The sequence below is a fragment of the Pinus tabuliformis genome, chromosome 9 (genome assembly GCF_031772625.1).
Source record: "Pinus tabuliformis cultivar Carrire ecotype Pingquan chromosome 9, CPIR1, whole genome shotgun sequence".
Taxonomy (NCBI): Eukaryota; Viridiplantae; Streptophyta; class Pinopsida; order Pinales; family Pinaceae; genus Pinus; species Pinus tabuliformis.
This window is the reverse complement of record NC_142307.1, coordinates 1721226225-1721245790: the sequence shown is the minus strand read 5'-3', so window position 1 is coordinate 1721245790 and position 19566 is coordinate 1721226225. Positions and strand designations below refer to the sequence as shown.

Here is a 19566-nt window from a genome sequence, read left to right as displayed (position 1 = left end):
TACCTCTTATAGGTGACCTATATAATGGTACTCCTCCCATTGGTGAAAATCCATGGGTGACCTTATTGTTGTCACTTCCTACCTTAATTTTGTCACTTATTCTAGTGCTTGACTTGTAGGGTACCCCTCTACAAGGCCTGATAGATTTTGCAGGAACAAGGGGGAAACAAGAAACAACATTCCCTCTCATTTGATATGAATTTCCATATCTCACATTAAAGAGTAGATATGATCCTTATTCCTACTTTTATAATATTTTTCAACCCTCAAATAGGAAGATTGAGATTCTTATCCCTAAGATAAATACAATCATCTTCAACAAGAATCATGAGGGCAAAAACAAGTGTTGGTTCTCTAGAACAAGAATGGTGCAAAAGCACTACCTCTCCACACCCTAGGCAACAAATATTATCATTGATCTTGTTGCTTCCACCTTTTTTTGTCCATCATTCTCCTCACAACACTCACATCATAAACATCCATATCATTTTATTTACATCCTCCTTTGAACAAACTATTTTTGTGTTCCCACCTTCATCACCTCCATGAATTTCATTTTTACTATATCCACTACCGCCTTTACCATCATCATTTGTCCATGACAGATCACAATAATTAGTCTTTCTATACTTAAAATCGATCTTAGTGATCTCTGAGGGAATCTTTACATCCCTAATCTCAGCGTTTACAACCTCTTCAACAACAACTATGATCTAAACATCTTCTCTTGAAATGGCTTCATTGTCTTCATAATTGTTTTTGTTTAATCTTCCTCCTTTTGTCGAAATCACTGTCCCTGCTCTTTTTCTTGCTCAATACATTTGAAATTTGAATCACGGTTTCTTTATTCTATATTTGATTGCACCAATCATGTTTATGCACCATTTTGGGTAACTATCAAGCGTGGTTGGATTCTTGCAAAATTGCGTCTCTTGCATATAATCCCAATTTGTTTTATGCTTCTTTTGATTCCTTGGCTTCTCTATGTAATTCAAAATTTATCTTTCATACTTCATAAAAAATTCTATCACATAGTAATAATCTAATTCTTCTTGCTAATTTTCTATTTTGAATTCTTCAATTGCTAATTTAAAATCTCCTAAATGAGCAACTACAAGTTCTTTCGGAAACTATGCCAAATTGATGTACGAAACACATATATGCGTATACAAGAAATAAGGTGCTTGAAGCAATCACTATCCATTAACTATAACACTTGAGTCTACATTGGTATTTCTACTTCCCACTAGACCACATCATTTGTATGATTAAAACTTCATAACATACAACACGAGTTCATATAGATTATCTAAAGTTGTGGCAATTCATAATAATTGTTCGGTTAATTTGAACGAGCAACTACAAGTTCTTTGGGAAACTATGCCAAATTGATGTACGAAACACATATATGCGTATACAAGAAATAAGGTGCTTGAAGCAATCACTATCCATTAACTATAACACTCGAGTCTACATTGGTATTTCTACTTCCCACTAGACCACATCATTTGTATGATTAAAACTTCATAACATACAACACGAGTTCACATAGATTATCTAAAGTTATGACAATTCATAATAATTGTTCGGTTAATTTGAACATACATATTAAGACATATTACTAATTAATCTTAATCGTACAATGCAAATATATTTATAGGTTTCAAGGTATAGGGAATTTTTTTGTTTTGTAAAAAATTGTCATAAGTAATCAATGAACTGTAAAAAGTGTTTGCTAAAGTTAAAAATTGATTCTAAAACATTTCATCGCCTTAGATCTTCAATTTGATTACTTATCCCTTGTGATATTTGGATAGAAAAACCTAATAAAGAAAAAAATAAATTAAACAATTAAATTTATATTTCATAAAGCAATATTTAGCAGATAAATTGAGACTTGGGCCAATTGGAAATGTAAACTTTTCATAGGAAGAACAATACAAAGATCCCGACTTACCTTACTATGACAATCAATGCCTCTGAATTTGCAAAGAATAAGGTACAACTGTGAACAATTTAGGGGCTAAATTTCACCTTTTTAACTCATTTGTCACGAAGGAGGGAAAAAACAAAAAAAAAGCCAAAATATCTTGAAATAAGATAAATCCTGAAATTTAAAGATTTTTGCAAAGATATCCCAAACAACATTTATAGTTGACATTTTAATAATTAGTAAAACTCTAGCTGTCGGGAAGCTTCCCCTTCCTTCCCACCAACGCTTGTGTTCCTAAAGCTGGCTTTAGAAGGGAGAATGCTCCGAAAATGATTCCTTGTGCTCCAAGAGGATTCCCCCAGCACCCAGAACGATTCGTGATGCAACTAAACCACGAAAGAGGAAAATGGAATTGCTCGTGACAAGAGGCTTAAGAAGGCTTAGTAGATAGCACATTTATTTATATTTTTCAGTTTTTAAACTCTAGATCCAAGAACTGAGAATCACTTGTATTATCATGGTCTATTTTGTAAATATTATATGGAAATTGAAGTTTGCATTATTGATTGCATATGACAACTCTTTGGTCATGATGCCCTATTTAATTTTCTGGCTGATGTTATCTCCTACAGTTTATTGATTACAAATGTTCTCTCTTGAAACTTAAAACTTGAGGGTTGATGTTATGGTTGATCATTTGATGACAATGCTATAAGTGCTAGATCTTTAATGTTATTTGTCTACTGAATGGTTGACGCTTTTATGACTATCGTTAATCTACTAGAAAGATCTATGCTTTCATATTTTCTGCAAACTAATTCACCATTATGGGTAATTTATTTGAATATATATATGCTCCTGGAACACTTTGCTTTCGGCGTCTTTTGGAAATTGGTGCTTCACGCTTCTGCTTCCTGCTTTACACTCTCACTCTCAACAGATATGATTAAAACACGTCAAAGTTTCTACACTTCAAGGATAAGTATAGATCCTCAGAAACTTCCCTGTTACTACAACTTATTTTTGAAAATGCTTCATAATCATGACTTCCAGAGCCATATACATCCTTCATGCTTGCCCTCCACTGCCATTTACATCCTCCATGTTTAAAATGAGGAAAAATATATTTTTCAATCCCATCTTTTATAACATGGAAGGTATTTGCATGAACAAGACCAGAAGATAAAGTGCCTGAAGTAAACTTAAATTCTAAGATTCTTGAATGAAATTGTATTAAGGAGAGAACCCAATCTTTCAAAGTTTCCAATGCTGTACATTTCTAAAATTAAGAAGCCATCCTAGAAAACTGTATGCTTTTCTAGAACACCGACATAAATAGTTATTGCTGTAAATTACAACTGCAATTGCATTTTTAGATGATGCACGTGCAAGAGAAAACTCTTAAACCAAGCAACACAAACTTTCAATTTAAACAACAAAGAGTGAATAATCAAAGTAGCAAGTTTGATCCCGGCCTACCGGAATAACATCAGCATATCTTAACTTACAGAAAACTGCTCAAATTGACCTTATTATTCTTTTATGCTACCTGCCATATTTATCTGAACTCCTTACATCAACTACAAAATGCATTTTTCTCAAGCAACCTTATGATTTCCATGCGCTTATTAAGCTTTGCAACATCCATTGGTGTTTTCCCTTCCAAATTCACCAGAGTTCTGTCAATACAAATAAAAAAGCTCAGCTCTATGCTAAACAGTCAAAAACGACCTGAGCAATAGCCAAATAATATGAACAACTGTGCCCTTGCAAGTGCTGCTTCATCCTCTCTACCTTTAATAGAAACCCACTATAGTGAGCTCATCAAAGACCTTTTGCATGCTTCTAGTCATTGCTCTGGTTTCTTGCAAAGACATTAAATTAGGCAGACTAACAACAAAAGAGAAAGAAGGAAAAACTTACACTGCAGCTCCTCCCTTGAGTAGAAGTTCAGCACATTCATACTGTCCATAACCTGAAGCATAATGAAGAGGAGTGTTGTTGTTCTTATCGAAAGGATCAACTAAAGCACCTGCTTCAAGCAACACTTCCACACACCTTGCCTGCAATTTGAACTATTATCCCTCATCAGTTCAATAAGTCAAATGACACTATTGTTTTCCCTCACAAATGACACAAGTTTACATGTAAGTTTAGGATCATAAGAGTGTACTGGAAGAACAAAATACGTAGCCTGAGGAATTACATAAATCAATTACCCAGCTAACCATTGATAGCTACATGGCACAAGCAAAATAGCAAAAAGGATTTTACATTGATATTTGTAAGTGGGAGAATTTGCATGGTTATGGTTTCTTTCTGTATTTAAATTCATTGTTGGCATTCACTGTGTTACCCACCAAAAGTGGGTGATCCCATAATAGAGATTTTTCTTCCATCATCTCTTCCAGCCAGCTAGCTGGCAGCCCCTAACAGCCACTAGTAGCTGATGACAATGTGCCATTCATATCTTTGCCACCTGTATCAATGATATTTTTCCTCGCCCATTTGGCAAGAGCACATGTTGGAAGGTGGGCTTCCGATCAAAAGGTACTTTATTTATTTTGCAATTGGATGTTTATGCTTGTTTGTATTTTGGGCATTTCACAGGGATTATGGGGTAACCTGGAAGAGAGGTTTTGACTGTGATCTTGTTCCCTCACCTTAAATGGGGGTTAATATTTCATCCTAGTTTAGTGTGACCTCCCCTAATGGCCCAATGGGTATAAGAGGGGCACTACTTGGGAAACCATGATCAAGATAGCGTAGTCCCATCTCTCCCTATTCCATACTTACCACTTTCCATCTTACATTACGAGTCCTCCACCTCCCTTCTTTAGGTTCCAATGACCATTGGTTCTCCGAGATTTGGCACCGTACATCCTCATACCTAGGTAGGGCCCAGAACTTGGCACTGGGAGGTTGATGCAGCTAAAAGAACAAGGCATATGATGGCCACAAGCAAAAACAAAAGAAGATCAAAATGCAAAAGATGGTTGGGACATACACATTAGCACGTGGCAAAAACCTAGCATGAGCTCTACCTCACTCATTATGGCCATCACCCGATTCCTGAGCACATGTTGCTCTTCATATTATGAGAAAGAACCCTTGCATGTCCCAACCCCTAATGGGCAATGAGTCACCTCGTCATTAAGGGGATAATAATTGCTATACATCATACAAAGAAAGCTCTAACCCTTTGAGCTATGAGCAATAATACAAAGAAAAATCAAGAAAAAGTAAAAGGCACACAAGAGGGGTGGAAAAACAAAGGCCGAGTTGGTAACTCATGCATCCACGATTGCTCCCTCCTAACATCTATACACTCAAGATGAGGAGCCCATCATTCCTAGTCCTTTTGACCATGGCACTTGGCCAATAAAGTCTTTTCCCCATTGCCCCATCATTATTCACATGACACCTATCAATTGAAGGGTGGACCAAGGACATGTCACTTCCCCTTGGGGGCTGGAAACACCTAATAGGGTGGTCTATTAGCCACTCCTACCTAGGGAGGTAACACCATTGCGAGTTCAAAGCCTTAATTTTGGAAGGGAAGCCTTATTTGAAGTGTCAAATTGCCCATTACTTTCAAGCTTGGTTCACTTAGATGCAAAAATGATTAAATGTACCTAATGATGTAGTTGCTAGCACTGGATATTGTGTGTAATTGTTAGGTGGTTCCACAACCATGGCTTGGGCAACTTAATTGGGGCCCAAGTCTTTTAGAGGAGCATATTGACACCCACAAGTGGAGCATTGAGAGCCATGGGACTCCAAGCAGTAGCAGAACACATTCATACCTGTGGGCTGTAATATCCCCAATTTCTTAGGTGATAAGGAGACCTCCCAATTTTGGCATTGGCATCAATTTTGGTGATTTAACTTAGGAGAAGGGGAAAAATTAAATTTTTGGTGGGTTGTGGGACCACCCACAAGGCATACGCACCCCTTTGAGGCAGCACACATTTGTGGAGAGAGAAGAAGGGAGGGAAAATCGAACTAAGTGGAGGAAGAGGCCCACAAGGAGGAAAGAGGAGGCAACAAGCTTAAATATGAGGTGAGGGCTATTGCTTGGGGATTTTGGCAATTTTACAACTGAACCTAGTTGTTTGCTTGAGCTGCTCAACCAAGTTAACACAGTGTTGCTTAGCACAAGGAGATTTTCGGGCGGAGATCTTAGCTCCTACTTCGGTGGACTTCGAGTGCCACCCTAGAGGATTCCTTGGACACTTTGGGAGCCATTCCAGAGCTGGAACAAGTAGCTTGCACTCAATTCTACAAGCGACCATGATGTTGGGAGGAATTCACACCAGTAGAGGGAGGCAACTGTGCAGCAAGATAATTTCTGGGGAATTCGGAGCTAGTTTGGAATGGTAATTGCTAGAGATTTTGGGTGGTTTGCAGTGAGGGGATTGAGGGGATAATTCAAGCCAACAATTTGTTTTTCAGGGCCTACGCAGGGTCCTCTCTGATAGAGACACGCAGAGGTCAAGTGGAAGGAGCAATTGGGGGCATAAGGGCTGGAGTTTCAAGGAAAAAATTAAGGAAAAATTTGCAAGAGTTTTGCAGGTGTTTTCTGGAGGATTTGAGGAGTATCCATCAACTAATTTCCAACAATGCGTACAGCCAGTGAGACTTGGAAACTCGCACTTTTTGTGGGTTTTCTAGAGGCAAATTCCTTTTTGGGTTTGTTGGAGTTGGGTGAGAAAGGGCACCAGCTACAATTTCATCCTCTTCTGAGAACATTTGAGACTTGTACAACCATTCTTCTTCAACAACAGCGTTCAGAATTTCAAGGGCAGCGCAGGGATTTTCTGGGTTAAGTCATTTCAGCTTGTGGGTAAACTCATTTCGACCTAGGTTTGGCTTTGCTTGCTATAACAAGCCCAGGTGCCTCTGTTCCACTCATTTTGTACTCCATTTCACTCAAATTAATAAAATGACTCAGTTTCCAGCTTATTTTTCTTGTGCAAGTTGACGAGTTGAGTGTGTGTGCAAATTTTTATTGTTGTTCATAGTGCATGCTACTATTTACACTTAATATTTCCATTTAGGAATATTAAATGGGAACCTCCAGAACCCATAGCGAGCACTTTGCCCCACATTGATGACTTTTATGGGATGATGCACTTGGACACAACATGCTCCCACCTAGCTTAGCACTCTGTTGACAGTGTTGGATACTGCCAACATACAGGGGAACTCCTTGATATGAGGTCCCAATTAGATCTCACACCGTTTGGTGTAAGAATCCCATCCAGAATACGGCCAAGCTGTCGTTTACTTAAAGATATGTCTTAGCTTTCGTAGTTAGCACAAGAGAGAAGCGCACATGTGCTTTTGAATGACCAAGAAAGTGTGCCTTGTGAATGTTTGATTGCAGATGTATTAAGGTTCTTTCATTGCAGAGGGGAAATAAAGTGAGCCTCTAAAAGAAAAGTAATAGTATTACTCTAATGGAGACACACACAGATGAGAAAGGCTCGTCTAACATCAAGCGAAATAGTTCACATAGATGTGACGATCGTTACAATCATTACAACACATTTACAATAAGTTAAGCACCAAAGTCACCGAAATAGTTCAATTAGTATATGTGAAAGCAAAACATGAATCATAAACATTCAAAGAGCAGCCTTAAAGCATCCATAATCCATGTATGAAATGTTGATCTCTGGTAGCATCGAATGTGCTCTAAGCCTCAAAATTTGCAGGGAGGCTAGAACACATGTATTACATAATACCCAGAAATTGTTTTGGGAAATTCCACTTGGAGACAATTTTATTAAAATAATTAATTAATTTTAATGGGTGCCTAAGTCTAAACTTAGGAAGTTAAAATAATTAAAGGGTATTAATCAAACTGAGGGCAAAACTTCTAGAAGAAGATGGAGATCAAGTCCAAATGATCTAAGCCATTGATTAGAATCTGATTTGGGCTATTTATTACTCAATTGGAGGATTATAAGAAGGACTTCGATGGGCATTTGGAAAACAAATCGAGGAGAGATGAAGAGATCGAATTTCTCAGACAGGGCAACGCAGCAGTTGCTAGAGAGAAGATCGAAGTGATTTCTTGCAGTGAGGGACAGGGATAGTTCCAGTTGGAGAGTTTTATGATCTAGGAATACATCGCAGAGGAGGCAAAGAGAGATCCAGAAGAGGCCACGTTGAATGGCGTAAGGCCAGGCAGAGGCAGCGCAGAGCTTCAGAGGGAGTTTGAATTCCAGCCAAGAGAGACGAGTTTCAGTGCAGGAAACTGGGGTGTGAGACCGGAAGGCCTGAAGTTCAAATCTCCAGACAATAGGAGATCTGAGAAGAGGTGACGCAGATCCCTAGAGAGGTTGACGCAGAACTGCATAGGCTGACGCAGTAGATGCGCAGAGCCAACGTGGGGCCAACCATCCAGGGCCTGGATCAGTGTCGGATCGCTAGTGATAGTGGGAGGTATTTATCACTAATCTTCTGCCAGTCAGATTCTCTGCATTGAATAGCCAGTACGGCATCCAAAGAGTATATTCAGAAAACTACTGCTTAATAATAAAAGTTAAAACCCTCAGCTGCTGCATAGATTTTCCCGCATTGGGATTTTCCGGGGACATTTGTCCAAAAATAATGGTGTCATGTGTTGTGTATTTCTTTCTTACTCAGTTTCTTGTTTCCGCATATAATTTTAATTGGTGAAGGTTGTAGTGTATTAGTTTCAGTATTTGCTGTAGGATGTAGTAAATAATTAGTTCAGTAATTTAACAAATAGAAGAAACTTCATCAATTGTTGTAGTAGAAATTTGGGTCTCCAAATTTTCACATGGTATCAAAACGCAGGTGAAGCAAGAGAGCAAGGCCGGAAAAGCCCAGCATTGAAGAGAAGGAGGGAAGTCGAAGCGCTGCATAGGCAGCAAATCGAATCCCCAGAGGGATTGCACAATCCAGAACAACAGGGCAAAATTTTCGTGGGAAAGTCTCTCTTTGAGTGAGTCAACAGAGAGAAATATTTCCAGATCGAAGTCTTCCATTGTTAGAGGGAGCATCGCAAAAGCATCAGCGCAGAGCAGTTTTCTGCAGTAGTCGCTGGGGTAGAAAAGCGTCAGAAGGAAGGAGACACTATTGAGGGAATTTCTCCCTTAAAGAATTCCTAGCCAGGGAATTCGATTTCTCTATTGCTGAGTAGCAGCAGGGAGGAGCAAATCTACTAACTCTAGCATGGAGTGCGTAGGCTAGCTTAGTGATGCGCAGAGGAGAGAGGAGGTAGTTTGACATTTCGTTGGCAGAGATGGAAGCTAGTGGGTTACGAGATCAGTATCGGTTGGAAGGTGCATCCAACTATGTGATCTGGAAGGCAAGGATCTCATGCCTTCTGGATGAGAGCGATCTCAAAACCTATGTCTATAGTGTGGTAGTTGTACTCGCGGATCCAAATCTGCTAAAAATGTACAAGGCTGAAATGGCAAAGGCCAAATGATTGATCCTCAATGGAGTGAGAGATCATGTAGTATGTCACATTGTCGGCAAGGATATTGCCCGACAAATGTGGGAAGCATTGGCTACGTTATACGAAGGATCTTCCAAGCAACGGAAGATGTACTTGGAGTAGAAGATGAGATCCTTGCAAATGCAGAAGGGGGAACGCATTGATCCGTTCCTAACAAAGCTTCAGGAAATCTGAGATTCGTTGCAGTTGTGGGGTCAACACCGCAGCCTACCGAGATGTTGAGGCTGGCCCTGAATTCAGTCTCAGAAGAATGACAAGTGTTTGTCCAAAGTATCTTGAGCAAAGAGAGATTGCCGGATTGAGAAGGAATGTGGGTTGCTCTTCAGCAGGAAGAGATGAGAGACTTAGTCAAGTGCAAACTTGATAGCACTAGCAGCAATGGGACGAAGCCCAAGGAGGAGAAGGAAAATGCAACCCTTACATCAAAGGGGCAGCAGGAGCAGTGGAGAAAGAAGAAGGACGTCTTGAAGATCAAGTGGTTCCGGTGTGGTGAATTTGGTCACTACGCTACATAGTGTCCTCTCAAGATGTTAAGTTATGGTATGTTCTATGCTTATAACAATTTACTTCTTTTTCTTATTATATTCCACCGATTAGCAATCACATGTACATAAAGTAAAGTGCAGATAGAACATTAAACGATCGACAGAAAACAAGCCAAGACAAGAGACACAAGATGTGGCGGCTAGGCAGGGACAAACCCCACAATGTGTGGGGAAACCCTTTGATCAAATCTTCTTTTATCTTCAATAATTCAGCAGAGAGAAATAGTACAATAAATCTGATTCATATCAGCAGTAGCAAACCCTAGATCAGTAGCATCAGTATTAGCGGCTTCATTATCAAACTAGGGCAGACCATATCTCACAAACCGACAGTCGGATTGACTTCATTCCACCACCAAAAGTTTCGGCTTCCAGAGGAGGTTCAGATCAACCTACAACACAGTTCCAAATAAGAGATCTTCTAGGCCACGCAAGTCAATCTTTACTTCTGCAGTTGCAGCGTCAGTTTCAGCAGTTTCCGGCTTCAAACTAGGGCAGTCGATATCTTGCAAACCGTTCGTCGGATTGACTTCATTCCACCACCAAAAGTTGCGGCTTTCAGAGGAGGTTCAGATGAACCTACAGCGCAGTTCCAAAGAGGAGATCTTCTAGGCCACGCAAGTCAATCTTTACTTCTGCAGTTGCAGTTTCAATTTTAGCAGTTTCCGGCTTCAAACTAGGGCAGTCATTATCTTGCAAACCGTTCGTCGGATTGACTTCATTCCACCACCAAAAGTTGCGGCTTTCAGAGGAGGTTCAGATAAACCTACAACGCAGTTCCAAAGAGGAGATCTTCTAGGCCACGCAAGTCAATCTTTACTTCTGCAGTTGCAGCTTCAAATTCAACAGCTTCCGGCTTCACATGTGTGAGAGAGAGACACCCATTTCAGCGCAGTAGAGAAGAGACTCATATCTGCGCAGTAGAGAGAGAGAGATGTGATGAGATGAGTGAGTCTAAATGAGGAAAAGTCCTCTTATATTTATACACAACGTTGGCGGGTGAATAGATGCGACTGTTGGGCTTCTCAGCCTACATGAGTTGTAGGTCGGCTTGATAATAATTCCATAATCAAAATAAATTCATATCTCCATGAATACTTATCGGAATTGGATGATCTTTATATCAATGCTACACCTCTCGACGAGAGGAATCTAATAAAAATATTATTAGCCATGAATAAGATGACCCACATGAAGTTTTGCCCTGGTTGCCAATTTTAACACTCCCTCTCAACCATGGAGAACTTCATCTGCAATCTGTCTATCGGTCGTTACTATTCATCCATCAAATGCACTGCCTTGTACAGCTTGACCCTTGCCCTGCTCTGCTCTATTTTGCCTGTTCTGCTTTGTCTTGTTCTGCCCTGCACTGATCTGTATTGTTTTGTTTTGTTCTGCTCTGCTCTTGCATTGTTCTGTTCTACTCTGCTTTTGTCCAAATTATGAAGAAGAAATGATCGAGGATGTATCATACTGACTCAAAGTCAGTCTCAGAGTATGTACCACTGGTCCCAGACCAGTGTCAACCAACCCAAAGTCAGCGTCATAGTGAGTACAACTCCAATGGTCCCCGACCAATATCATCCTCCACTGACTCAAAGTCAGTCTCAGAGTATGTACCACTGATCCCAGACCAGTCTAAACCGACCCGAAGTCAGCTTCATAGTATGGTACAACTCCTACTACTGGTCCCAGACCAGTATCATTGATCCCAGATCAATGGAGGTCATCCTAGTGTAGGGAGTACGGTAGTTACAACGATGCGTCCATCGGTACTACTATGGTCCCTAACTTCATTTCCCTGCTCATTGATCAGATGAGAGGTACTTCCCATGAGTCCCAGACTGCATGGGTAGGATGCCTCGACAGGAGAACTAATCAATCCTGTCCTCACAGGAGAACACATCAATCCTGCTACAATTGCCATGGAGAACACATCAATCTAGGCCTCACAGGAGAACACATCAATCCTGCTACAATTGCCATGGAGAACACATCAATCCAGGCCTCACAGGAGAACACATCAATCCTGCTACACAGGAGAGCGAATCATCCTGTTCCACAAGAGAGCGAATCATCTTGTCCCACAAGAGAGCGAATCATCTTGTTCCAGTGTGCACCACCAGGGGAGGGTGAGTCACCCTGTGGTCATATGTTGCTCCAGTAGGAACTGCAAGCCCTCAGAGCTCCCAGAGCTCAATGTATGCAACATGTAGGACCCTTGTACAAGGGTTTCTTGCCGACTCCAAGTCGTTTGGGAAAATCACAGATTAGATCTTTCCTCGGGGCTTTGACAAGGTGTATCAACCTGTACATCATCTTAATGTGATGGAGCTTCCTTGCTCATCGACTTACCATATCCCAGATGATGTCTATCTGTTGGAGCAATTGATCAATACAGGATTCCTCAATAATCGAATCCCACCTCTGGTTGTTACAGAGAATCACAGTGGTATCCAATGTAAATCCAAACAGCTCACTGAAGAGCTTTCGCAACCAGACTGCCTCACACAAGGTTATGCTAGCAACAATATATCCTGCTTCGGTGGTGCTCAAAGCCACCGACTTCTGCTCCCTGCTCATCCAAGATATCGAAGCAGATCCCAAGGTGAAACAGTACCCGGAAGTGCTCTTACGGTCCACCACATTGCCTGCCCAATCAACATCAGTATATCCAAGTAGTCTCACATCTCCGGCAGTGTATCTTAGCCCGTTGTGCCACGAAGATATCTCAGAAGATTCTTGGCATCAATCCAGTGAGGCTCAACCAAATATGAGCTCACAATGCTAACTGCAAAACATATGTTCGGACGGAGGTTCACCAAGAACATCAATGCGAATGAGTTTTTGAAACTCAGAGGCATTTCCCAAGTCTGGTCCGACATCACTACCATATATCTTCTAAAAGTTAAGATCCTCGAGGTAGTCACAGGCTTGCAGTCCATCATACCAAATCTTTCCAATATATTTACCACATATTTTCCTTGAGATAGGAAAATTTCCCTTGGCTTCTGCCACACTTCAAGTCCTTGGTCCTTCATTTCAAATTCAAAAACCATCTCTCTCTAAAATTTGTGAATGAGAGGGTTTGCACCTGTTAGAAAGAGGTCATCCACATACAACACCAGTATGAGAGGCTTGTCATCTTCAACCTTAAAGTAAAGGTTAGGATCGACTTCACTCCTAGTGAATCCCAACTTCATCAAGTAGCTATCGATCCTCTCATACCATGCTCGGGGTGCTTGCTTCAGCCCATAGAGAGCTTTCTTCAACCTGCATACATGAGATTTTCGATCATAAATCTCAAATCCTTCGGGTTGCTCCACGTAGACCTCTTCTTTGATCGAGCCATGCAAGAACGCAGTCTTGACATCCATCTGATGTAGGTTCCATCCTTGTGAAGCGGCAAGGGCTATGATCGAGCGGATGGTCGTACATCTGGCAATAGGTGCAAATATCTCATCATAGTCTATACCTTCCTTTTGGGAGAAACCTCGAGCAACAAAACGAGCCTTATACTTTTCCATGCTTCCATCTGCTGCATGCTTTATCTTGTAAAGCCATTTGGAAGTAACAACAGTCTTGTCCTGGGGTCTGGGAACTACTTCCCAAACATCATTCTTTATGATAGACTCATATTCTTCGGTCATAGCATCCTTCCATACTTGATGCTTGATGACATCTGAGAATGACGAAGGCTCATTTTGTATGATCGTGCTCATGATGGTTAGGTATCCTTGATACCTATTAAGTTTCTTACTTTGATGGAAGGTTCCTCAGGGTGAAGCATGTTCTTCAGCATCATCAAGTATCCCCCTAAGCCATGAAGGCCTCTTCCTAGAAGAGGAAGGCTCATGTGGATGAGGATCAATCGGATCCATGGGTTCTTCTACATCAGGCATTGATTCATCATCCTTTTCTTTCGGTTCCCTGGTGTCGGCTTCTTGAGAGCTACTCAAAGTTAGCAAATTGTCCACCTTGCTGAGAGCCATATCTTTGTCAAAGGTGACATCATGACTAATCACGACTTCCCTTTGACCAGTGGTGAACATTTCTTCAGGAGTTTAGGAACCCAATGCTTGGTGAGGGCATCGATTTTGTACATATACGGCGGTGATTGTAGTTTCAGCCCATAGAAACTTTGGAAGTCTTTGATCATGTAGCATGGCCCGAACAGCTTCCATCATCGTGTGGTTCTTCCTTCCCACCACACGATTCTGCTCAAGAGTATGTGGTGTAGTAGTCTCCCTCTTAATGCCAACCTCAGGTATGCCTGAGTAAACCAATTGTAATATATCGGAGGTCTTGCTTTGGCTTGAGGGGAATGGTCCCCTTTTGAGCTTTCCTTTGGCACATCCCGGACATACACCTTCTTTCTCTACTTGGAATTCAGGCATCCCTGTTACCATCGGTCTTACATCGGGTAGAGCTTTGTAATGAAGGTGGGAAAACCTCCGATGCCAAAGTTCGGACTGAAGAGATGTGTCATAAGACATGACACCTAGTAGACTTCCATCGACCTGATATAATGAATCAAAACTAAACCCAAGTGTAAAGGCATCTTTAACATTATTTTTCCATATACATACCTTGTCATTGCTGAAGGTTACCTTGTAGCCTCTGTCTGCCATTGCCAAGATGGACACTAGGTTCCTTTTGAGGTCAGGTGCATTTAATACATCCTAGAATTTCTAGCCTTCTTGAATGCTTGTCCTCTTCCTTGATTCCCATCTCTCCTCTTACCTTTGCTGTTGAATTTGTCATTCCTTTGATTGCCATCAGAGGGATTTCGAGTTGCACCACTGCATACTGTACCATGCTTCTCTAATCATGATTATCATCATGCTACCCATGTCCATGATTTTATCCATCATAATGCTGCTCAAACTAGTGTGCATCATCATCATGCTATCCTATATGTCCATGATCTCATGCCTCATGATGCTCATGATCTCATACATAGTGACTTGCTTTATCGCAAATGTAACATCGTCTTTTTCTTCTAGCCTTAGGTCCAGCCTTTCCTTTTGATTTAGTCCCGGAATTATTTCTTTTATTTGCATGAGAAGAAAAGGCAGCAGGAGGACCTTTAGGCATGGGCATTTCTTGCACTTCTTCCCTTGTTTCTTCTTGAATGCATCTAGTTATTAATTCCTCGAAACCAGGAATTACATTATAGTTCAGAAGAGTAGTCCTGAACACATACCATTCAGATGGTAATCCTCCGAGAGTTGTGAGTGCGATTTCTCTGTCAATAATGGTTTCCCCAATAGATAGGAGATCTTTCTTGATCTCGGTGATTCTTAAGAAGTATGCTTGCATACTTTCATCTTTACCCTTCTTGATTTCCCTCAACTTATTTCTAAGAAACAAAACTTGATTTGCATCATTAACTTTAAATAAACTCACCAGTCTGTCGTAGATTTCCTTGGAGGTGTCTAGATCAGAGATGTAGGCCACCAAGCGCTTGTCGATAGAGTCCCGGATGATCTTCTTTGTTTTGACTTCTCCATTTTTCCATTTGTTCCAGGCAGCAGCAGATGCATTTGATGAAGGCTCAACAATATTGCCTCTTACATGGTCCAGCACTCCTTGATCTTCAAGGGTTAGATCGATAGACATCTTCCATCCGTGATAGTCAGCTTTCTCACGGAGCTTGTCTTCGGCAGGAAAGAGTGTTGAGGACCCCATAGTTCTTTTAGGATAGCCTTGCTAATCTTCTCTTCAATGATTGCTCTTGCTCTTGCTCGGGCTTTGTCTTCACCTCAGCTCTGATACCATGTTAAGTTATGCTATGTTCTATGCTTATAACAATTTACTTCTTTTTCTTATTATATTCCACCGATTAGCAATCACGTGTACATAAAGTAAAGTGCAGATAGAACATTAAACGATCGACAGAAAACAAGCCAAGACAAGAGACACAAGATGTGGCGGCTAGGCAGGGACAAACCCCACAATGTGTGGGGAAACCCTTTGATCAAATCTTCCTTTATCTTCAATAATTCAGCAGAGAGAAATAGTACAATAAATCTGATTCATATCAGCAGTAGCAAACCCTAGATCAGTAGCATCAGTATTAGCGGCTTCATTATCAAACTAGGGCAGACCATATCTCACAAACCGACAGTCGGATTGACTTCATTCCACCACCAAAAGTTTCGGCTTCCAGAGGAGGTTCAGATGAACCTACAGCACAGTTCCAAAGAGGAGATCTTCTAGGCCATGCAAGTCAATCTTTACTTCTGCAGATGCAGCTTTAGTTTCAGCAGTTTCCGGCTTCAAACTAGGGCAATCGATATCTTGCAAACCGTTCGTCGGATTGACTTCATTCCACCACCAAAAGTTGCGGCTTTCAGACGAGGTTCTGATGAACCTACAACGCAGTTCCAAAGAGGAGATCTTCTAGGCAACGCAAGTCAATCTTTACTTCTGCAGATGCAACTTCAATTTCAGCAGTTTCCGGCTTCAAACTAGGGCAGTCAATATCTTGCAAACCGTTCGTCGGATTGACTTCATTCCACCACCAAAAGTTGCGGCTTTCAGAGGAGGTTCAGATGAACCTACAACGCAGTTCCAAAGAGGAGATCTTCTAGGCCATGCAAGTCAATCTTTACTTCTGCAGTTGCAGCTTCAAATTCAACAGCTTCCGGCTTCACATGTGTGAGAGAGAGACACCCATTTCAGCGCAGTAGAGAAGAGACTCATATCTGCGCAGTAGAGAAAAGACTCATATCAACACATCAAGCACTTTCTTTACATGACTCACATGTTCAAACCAACTCTTGCTGAAATCTAGTATATCATCTAAATATACAAGAACAAACTCATCAATGAAAGGATTAAATATATGATTCATAACCCACATAAAGGTGGCTGGAGCGTTGCAAAGCCCAAATGGCATTACCATCCATTCGAACACCCCCTGCTTGGTTTTGAATGCAGTTTTCCACACATCCTGCTCAGCAATTCGGACCTCGTGACAGCCACTGCGCAAATCCAATTTTGTGAAATATACAACATTTTTTAATTGATCCAATAAATCGTCTATGCGTGGGAGGGGATAGTGATTTTTTACTGATATTTTGTTGAGCTCGCGGTAGTCCACACACATCCTCCAGCTGCCGTCTTTCTTTGGCACTAGAACAATTGGCGACCCGCATGGGAGGAGCTCGGCCTAATCACACCGTGGTCTAGCGATTCCTGCACTTGACACTTGATCTCCTCCATTTCGACTGCTGATATTCTGTACATGCCGATATTCGACAGGGGGGCGTCATGCAACAAGTGGATCTCGTGTTGGATCTCCCTCTTTGGAGGTAGTCCCTATGGCTCTTGAAACAATGCATTATAATCAGAAATTAAGTCCATCAATTCCTGTTTATGCTTCCCATCGCAGCCTTGGAACGCGTCCGCAAATTCGGCCTCCTTTTCCCTTACAAGCATAAGCATGCATGTCTTGCTGGAACTCACCAGCCGTTTCATCTGCCCAATGCTTACGAGGCTGGCGTTAATCTTGTTTTGATGAGCTCGCACTATGTATTCTACCCCATCTTTCGTGATGTGATATTTATTCTCATGGCGGAAAAAGACAGCTTTTCTATCATACAGGTAGGGGCTCCCCAATACCATGCCACACATATCCAGTGGGATTACATCTATTCGTCTTTCTTTGGCACTAGAACAATTGGCGACCCGCATGGGAGGAGCTCGGCCTAATCACACCGTGGTCCAGCGATTCCTGCACTTGACACTTGATCTCCTCCATTTCGACTGCTGATATTCTGTACATGTTGATATTCGGTAGGGGGGCGTCATGCAACAAGTGGATCTCGTGTTGGATCTCCCTCTTTGGAGGTAGTCCCTATGGCTCCTGAAACAATGCATTATAATCAGAAATTAAGTCCATCAATTCCTGTTTATGCTTCCCATCGCAGCCTTGGAACGCGTCCGCAAATTCGGCCTCCTTTTCCCTTACAACCATAAGCATGCATGTCTTGCTGGAATTCACCAGCCGTTTCATCTGCCCAACGCTTACGAGGCTGGCGTTAATCTTGTTTTGATGAGCCCGCACTATGTATTCTACCCTATCTTTCGTGATGTGATATTTATTCTCATGGCAGAAAAAGACAGCTTTTCTATCATACAGGTAGGGGCTCCCCAATACCATGCCACACATATCTAGTGGGATTACATCCATTTCTACTTCGTCTACCAGCTTAGACGCAATCACAAATTTTACCTTGCACTGCTGGGTTACATTCAATTTAGCTTTATCATGTATCCATCCTAGCGGGTAAGGCTTTGGGTGCGGTTTTGTTTCTAAGCCAAGCTTCTTTACCAGGGATTCTGCAATTAAATTTGCTTGGGACCTCGTATCAAACAGAGTTTCTACTTTGGTATGATTTACTACAACTCTGATATGAAATAATTCAATTCTTTTTCTATCATTTGAAAGGGACTCATCTACAGAACTGGTGCTTCCATGTGATTTAGAATCAACAAGAGGTGTAAGGGTACCTTTTGTTCCCGCTGCTGTGACCAACGCTTCATCTCCCGAATCTGATCCAAGGTCTTGCTGTGTTGCTGCCACTGTTTTCTACTTCCCTTTTCCTCCATACTTCTTTGGGCATTTTTCTGGGTGCTACTTCCAACAGTGATCATCATCGTGGCCTTCTTTCTTGCAATGATTGAAATAACGCTGCTCTTTCTCTTTGGCTATTGTTGTTTTCTTCTCCTTCCCTTTCCATCTCGCTTTGGATTTGCCATTGGGAGGTTTGAACGGTGGCTTTCAGACTAGTCCTCTCTTTCATTCTTGCCCCTGTTCTCAGTATGAGTTGCTTTCACACTAGCTGCGTCAATAGTGGTTTGTTCAAACAAAAATAATGCATGCCAAATATAACTATGCAATGATCCAATATACTTAGTTACAACTTCAGGTGTATCAAGTGCAATACCCAAATTCAGTGCTTGCTTCCTAAATTCTTCTGTAAAACTCTGAACATCCTGCCCTTTACCTTGCCTTAAATATTGCCAATTCATCAAAGCTTTATGTTTGTATCCTAAGGGATAAAATTGTTCCTTTAACACAGAAGTAAAATCAGACCATGAAGAAAAGAGCTTACCCACATTTTTACTGCTCTGCAATTTACTCTCCCACCAAAAGAGAGCGGTGCTGCCCAGCCGTAGAGAGGCCAGCTGAATTTTCGCCTCATTCTCTACGATTTGTTGAATCCTACAATAAACCTTAATCTGCCTGATCCAATTGTTAAGCTTCTTTGCGTTACTTTCACCATTAAACACAGGAAGATCAAATTTAATATCTAATTTAAAAAAAGGTTTCTTAGATGCATCCTTTGGATTTCTCTGATTATGGCAGGGAGAGGAAGGAGAGCCTTCACTACCAGAAGGAGAAATAGGGGGTTCTTCTCCACCATTCCCATGTGTTGAACCTTGTCCTTCTGGATTTCTCTCCTCTGCTCTCTCCAGTCTTAAAACCAGTTGACTGATGTTCTCTGCCATTAAATAGAAAGTCTTTCTGAAATTACGCTCCTCTTCAAGATGAGCTTCATCTTTTGCCATGTTTCTCC

General features: G+C 41.3%; 1 protein-coding gene across 4 annotated transcripts in view; it reads right to left on the bottom strand.

The window, feature by feature from the left end:
- Positions 1-3130: 3130 nt before the first annotated feature.
- Positions 3131-19566, bottom strand: part of LOC149155578 (ankyrin repeat domain-containing protein 2A-like) — a 175236-nt gene continuing 158800 nt past the window's right edge. For 3 of the 4 annotated variants that reach the window (XM_089445751.1, XM_089445754.1, XM_089445753.1), the window contains exons 7-8: positions 3857-4008; positions 3131-3612 (exon numbers count right to left, since the gene is read on the bottom strand). In XM_089445751.1, the coding sequence (XP_089301877.1) occupies positions 3510-3612; positions 3857-4008 (255 nt within the window). In that variant the 3' untranslated portion in view covers positions 3131-3509. The remainder of the gene's footprint in view (positions 3613-3856; positions 4009-19566) is intronic. The other variant, XM_089445752.1, reaches the window with a different exon arrangement.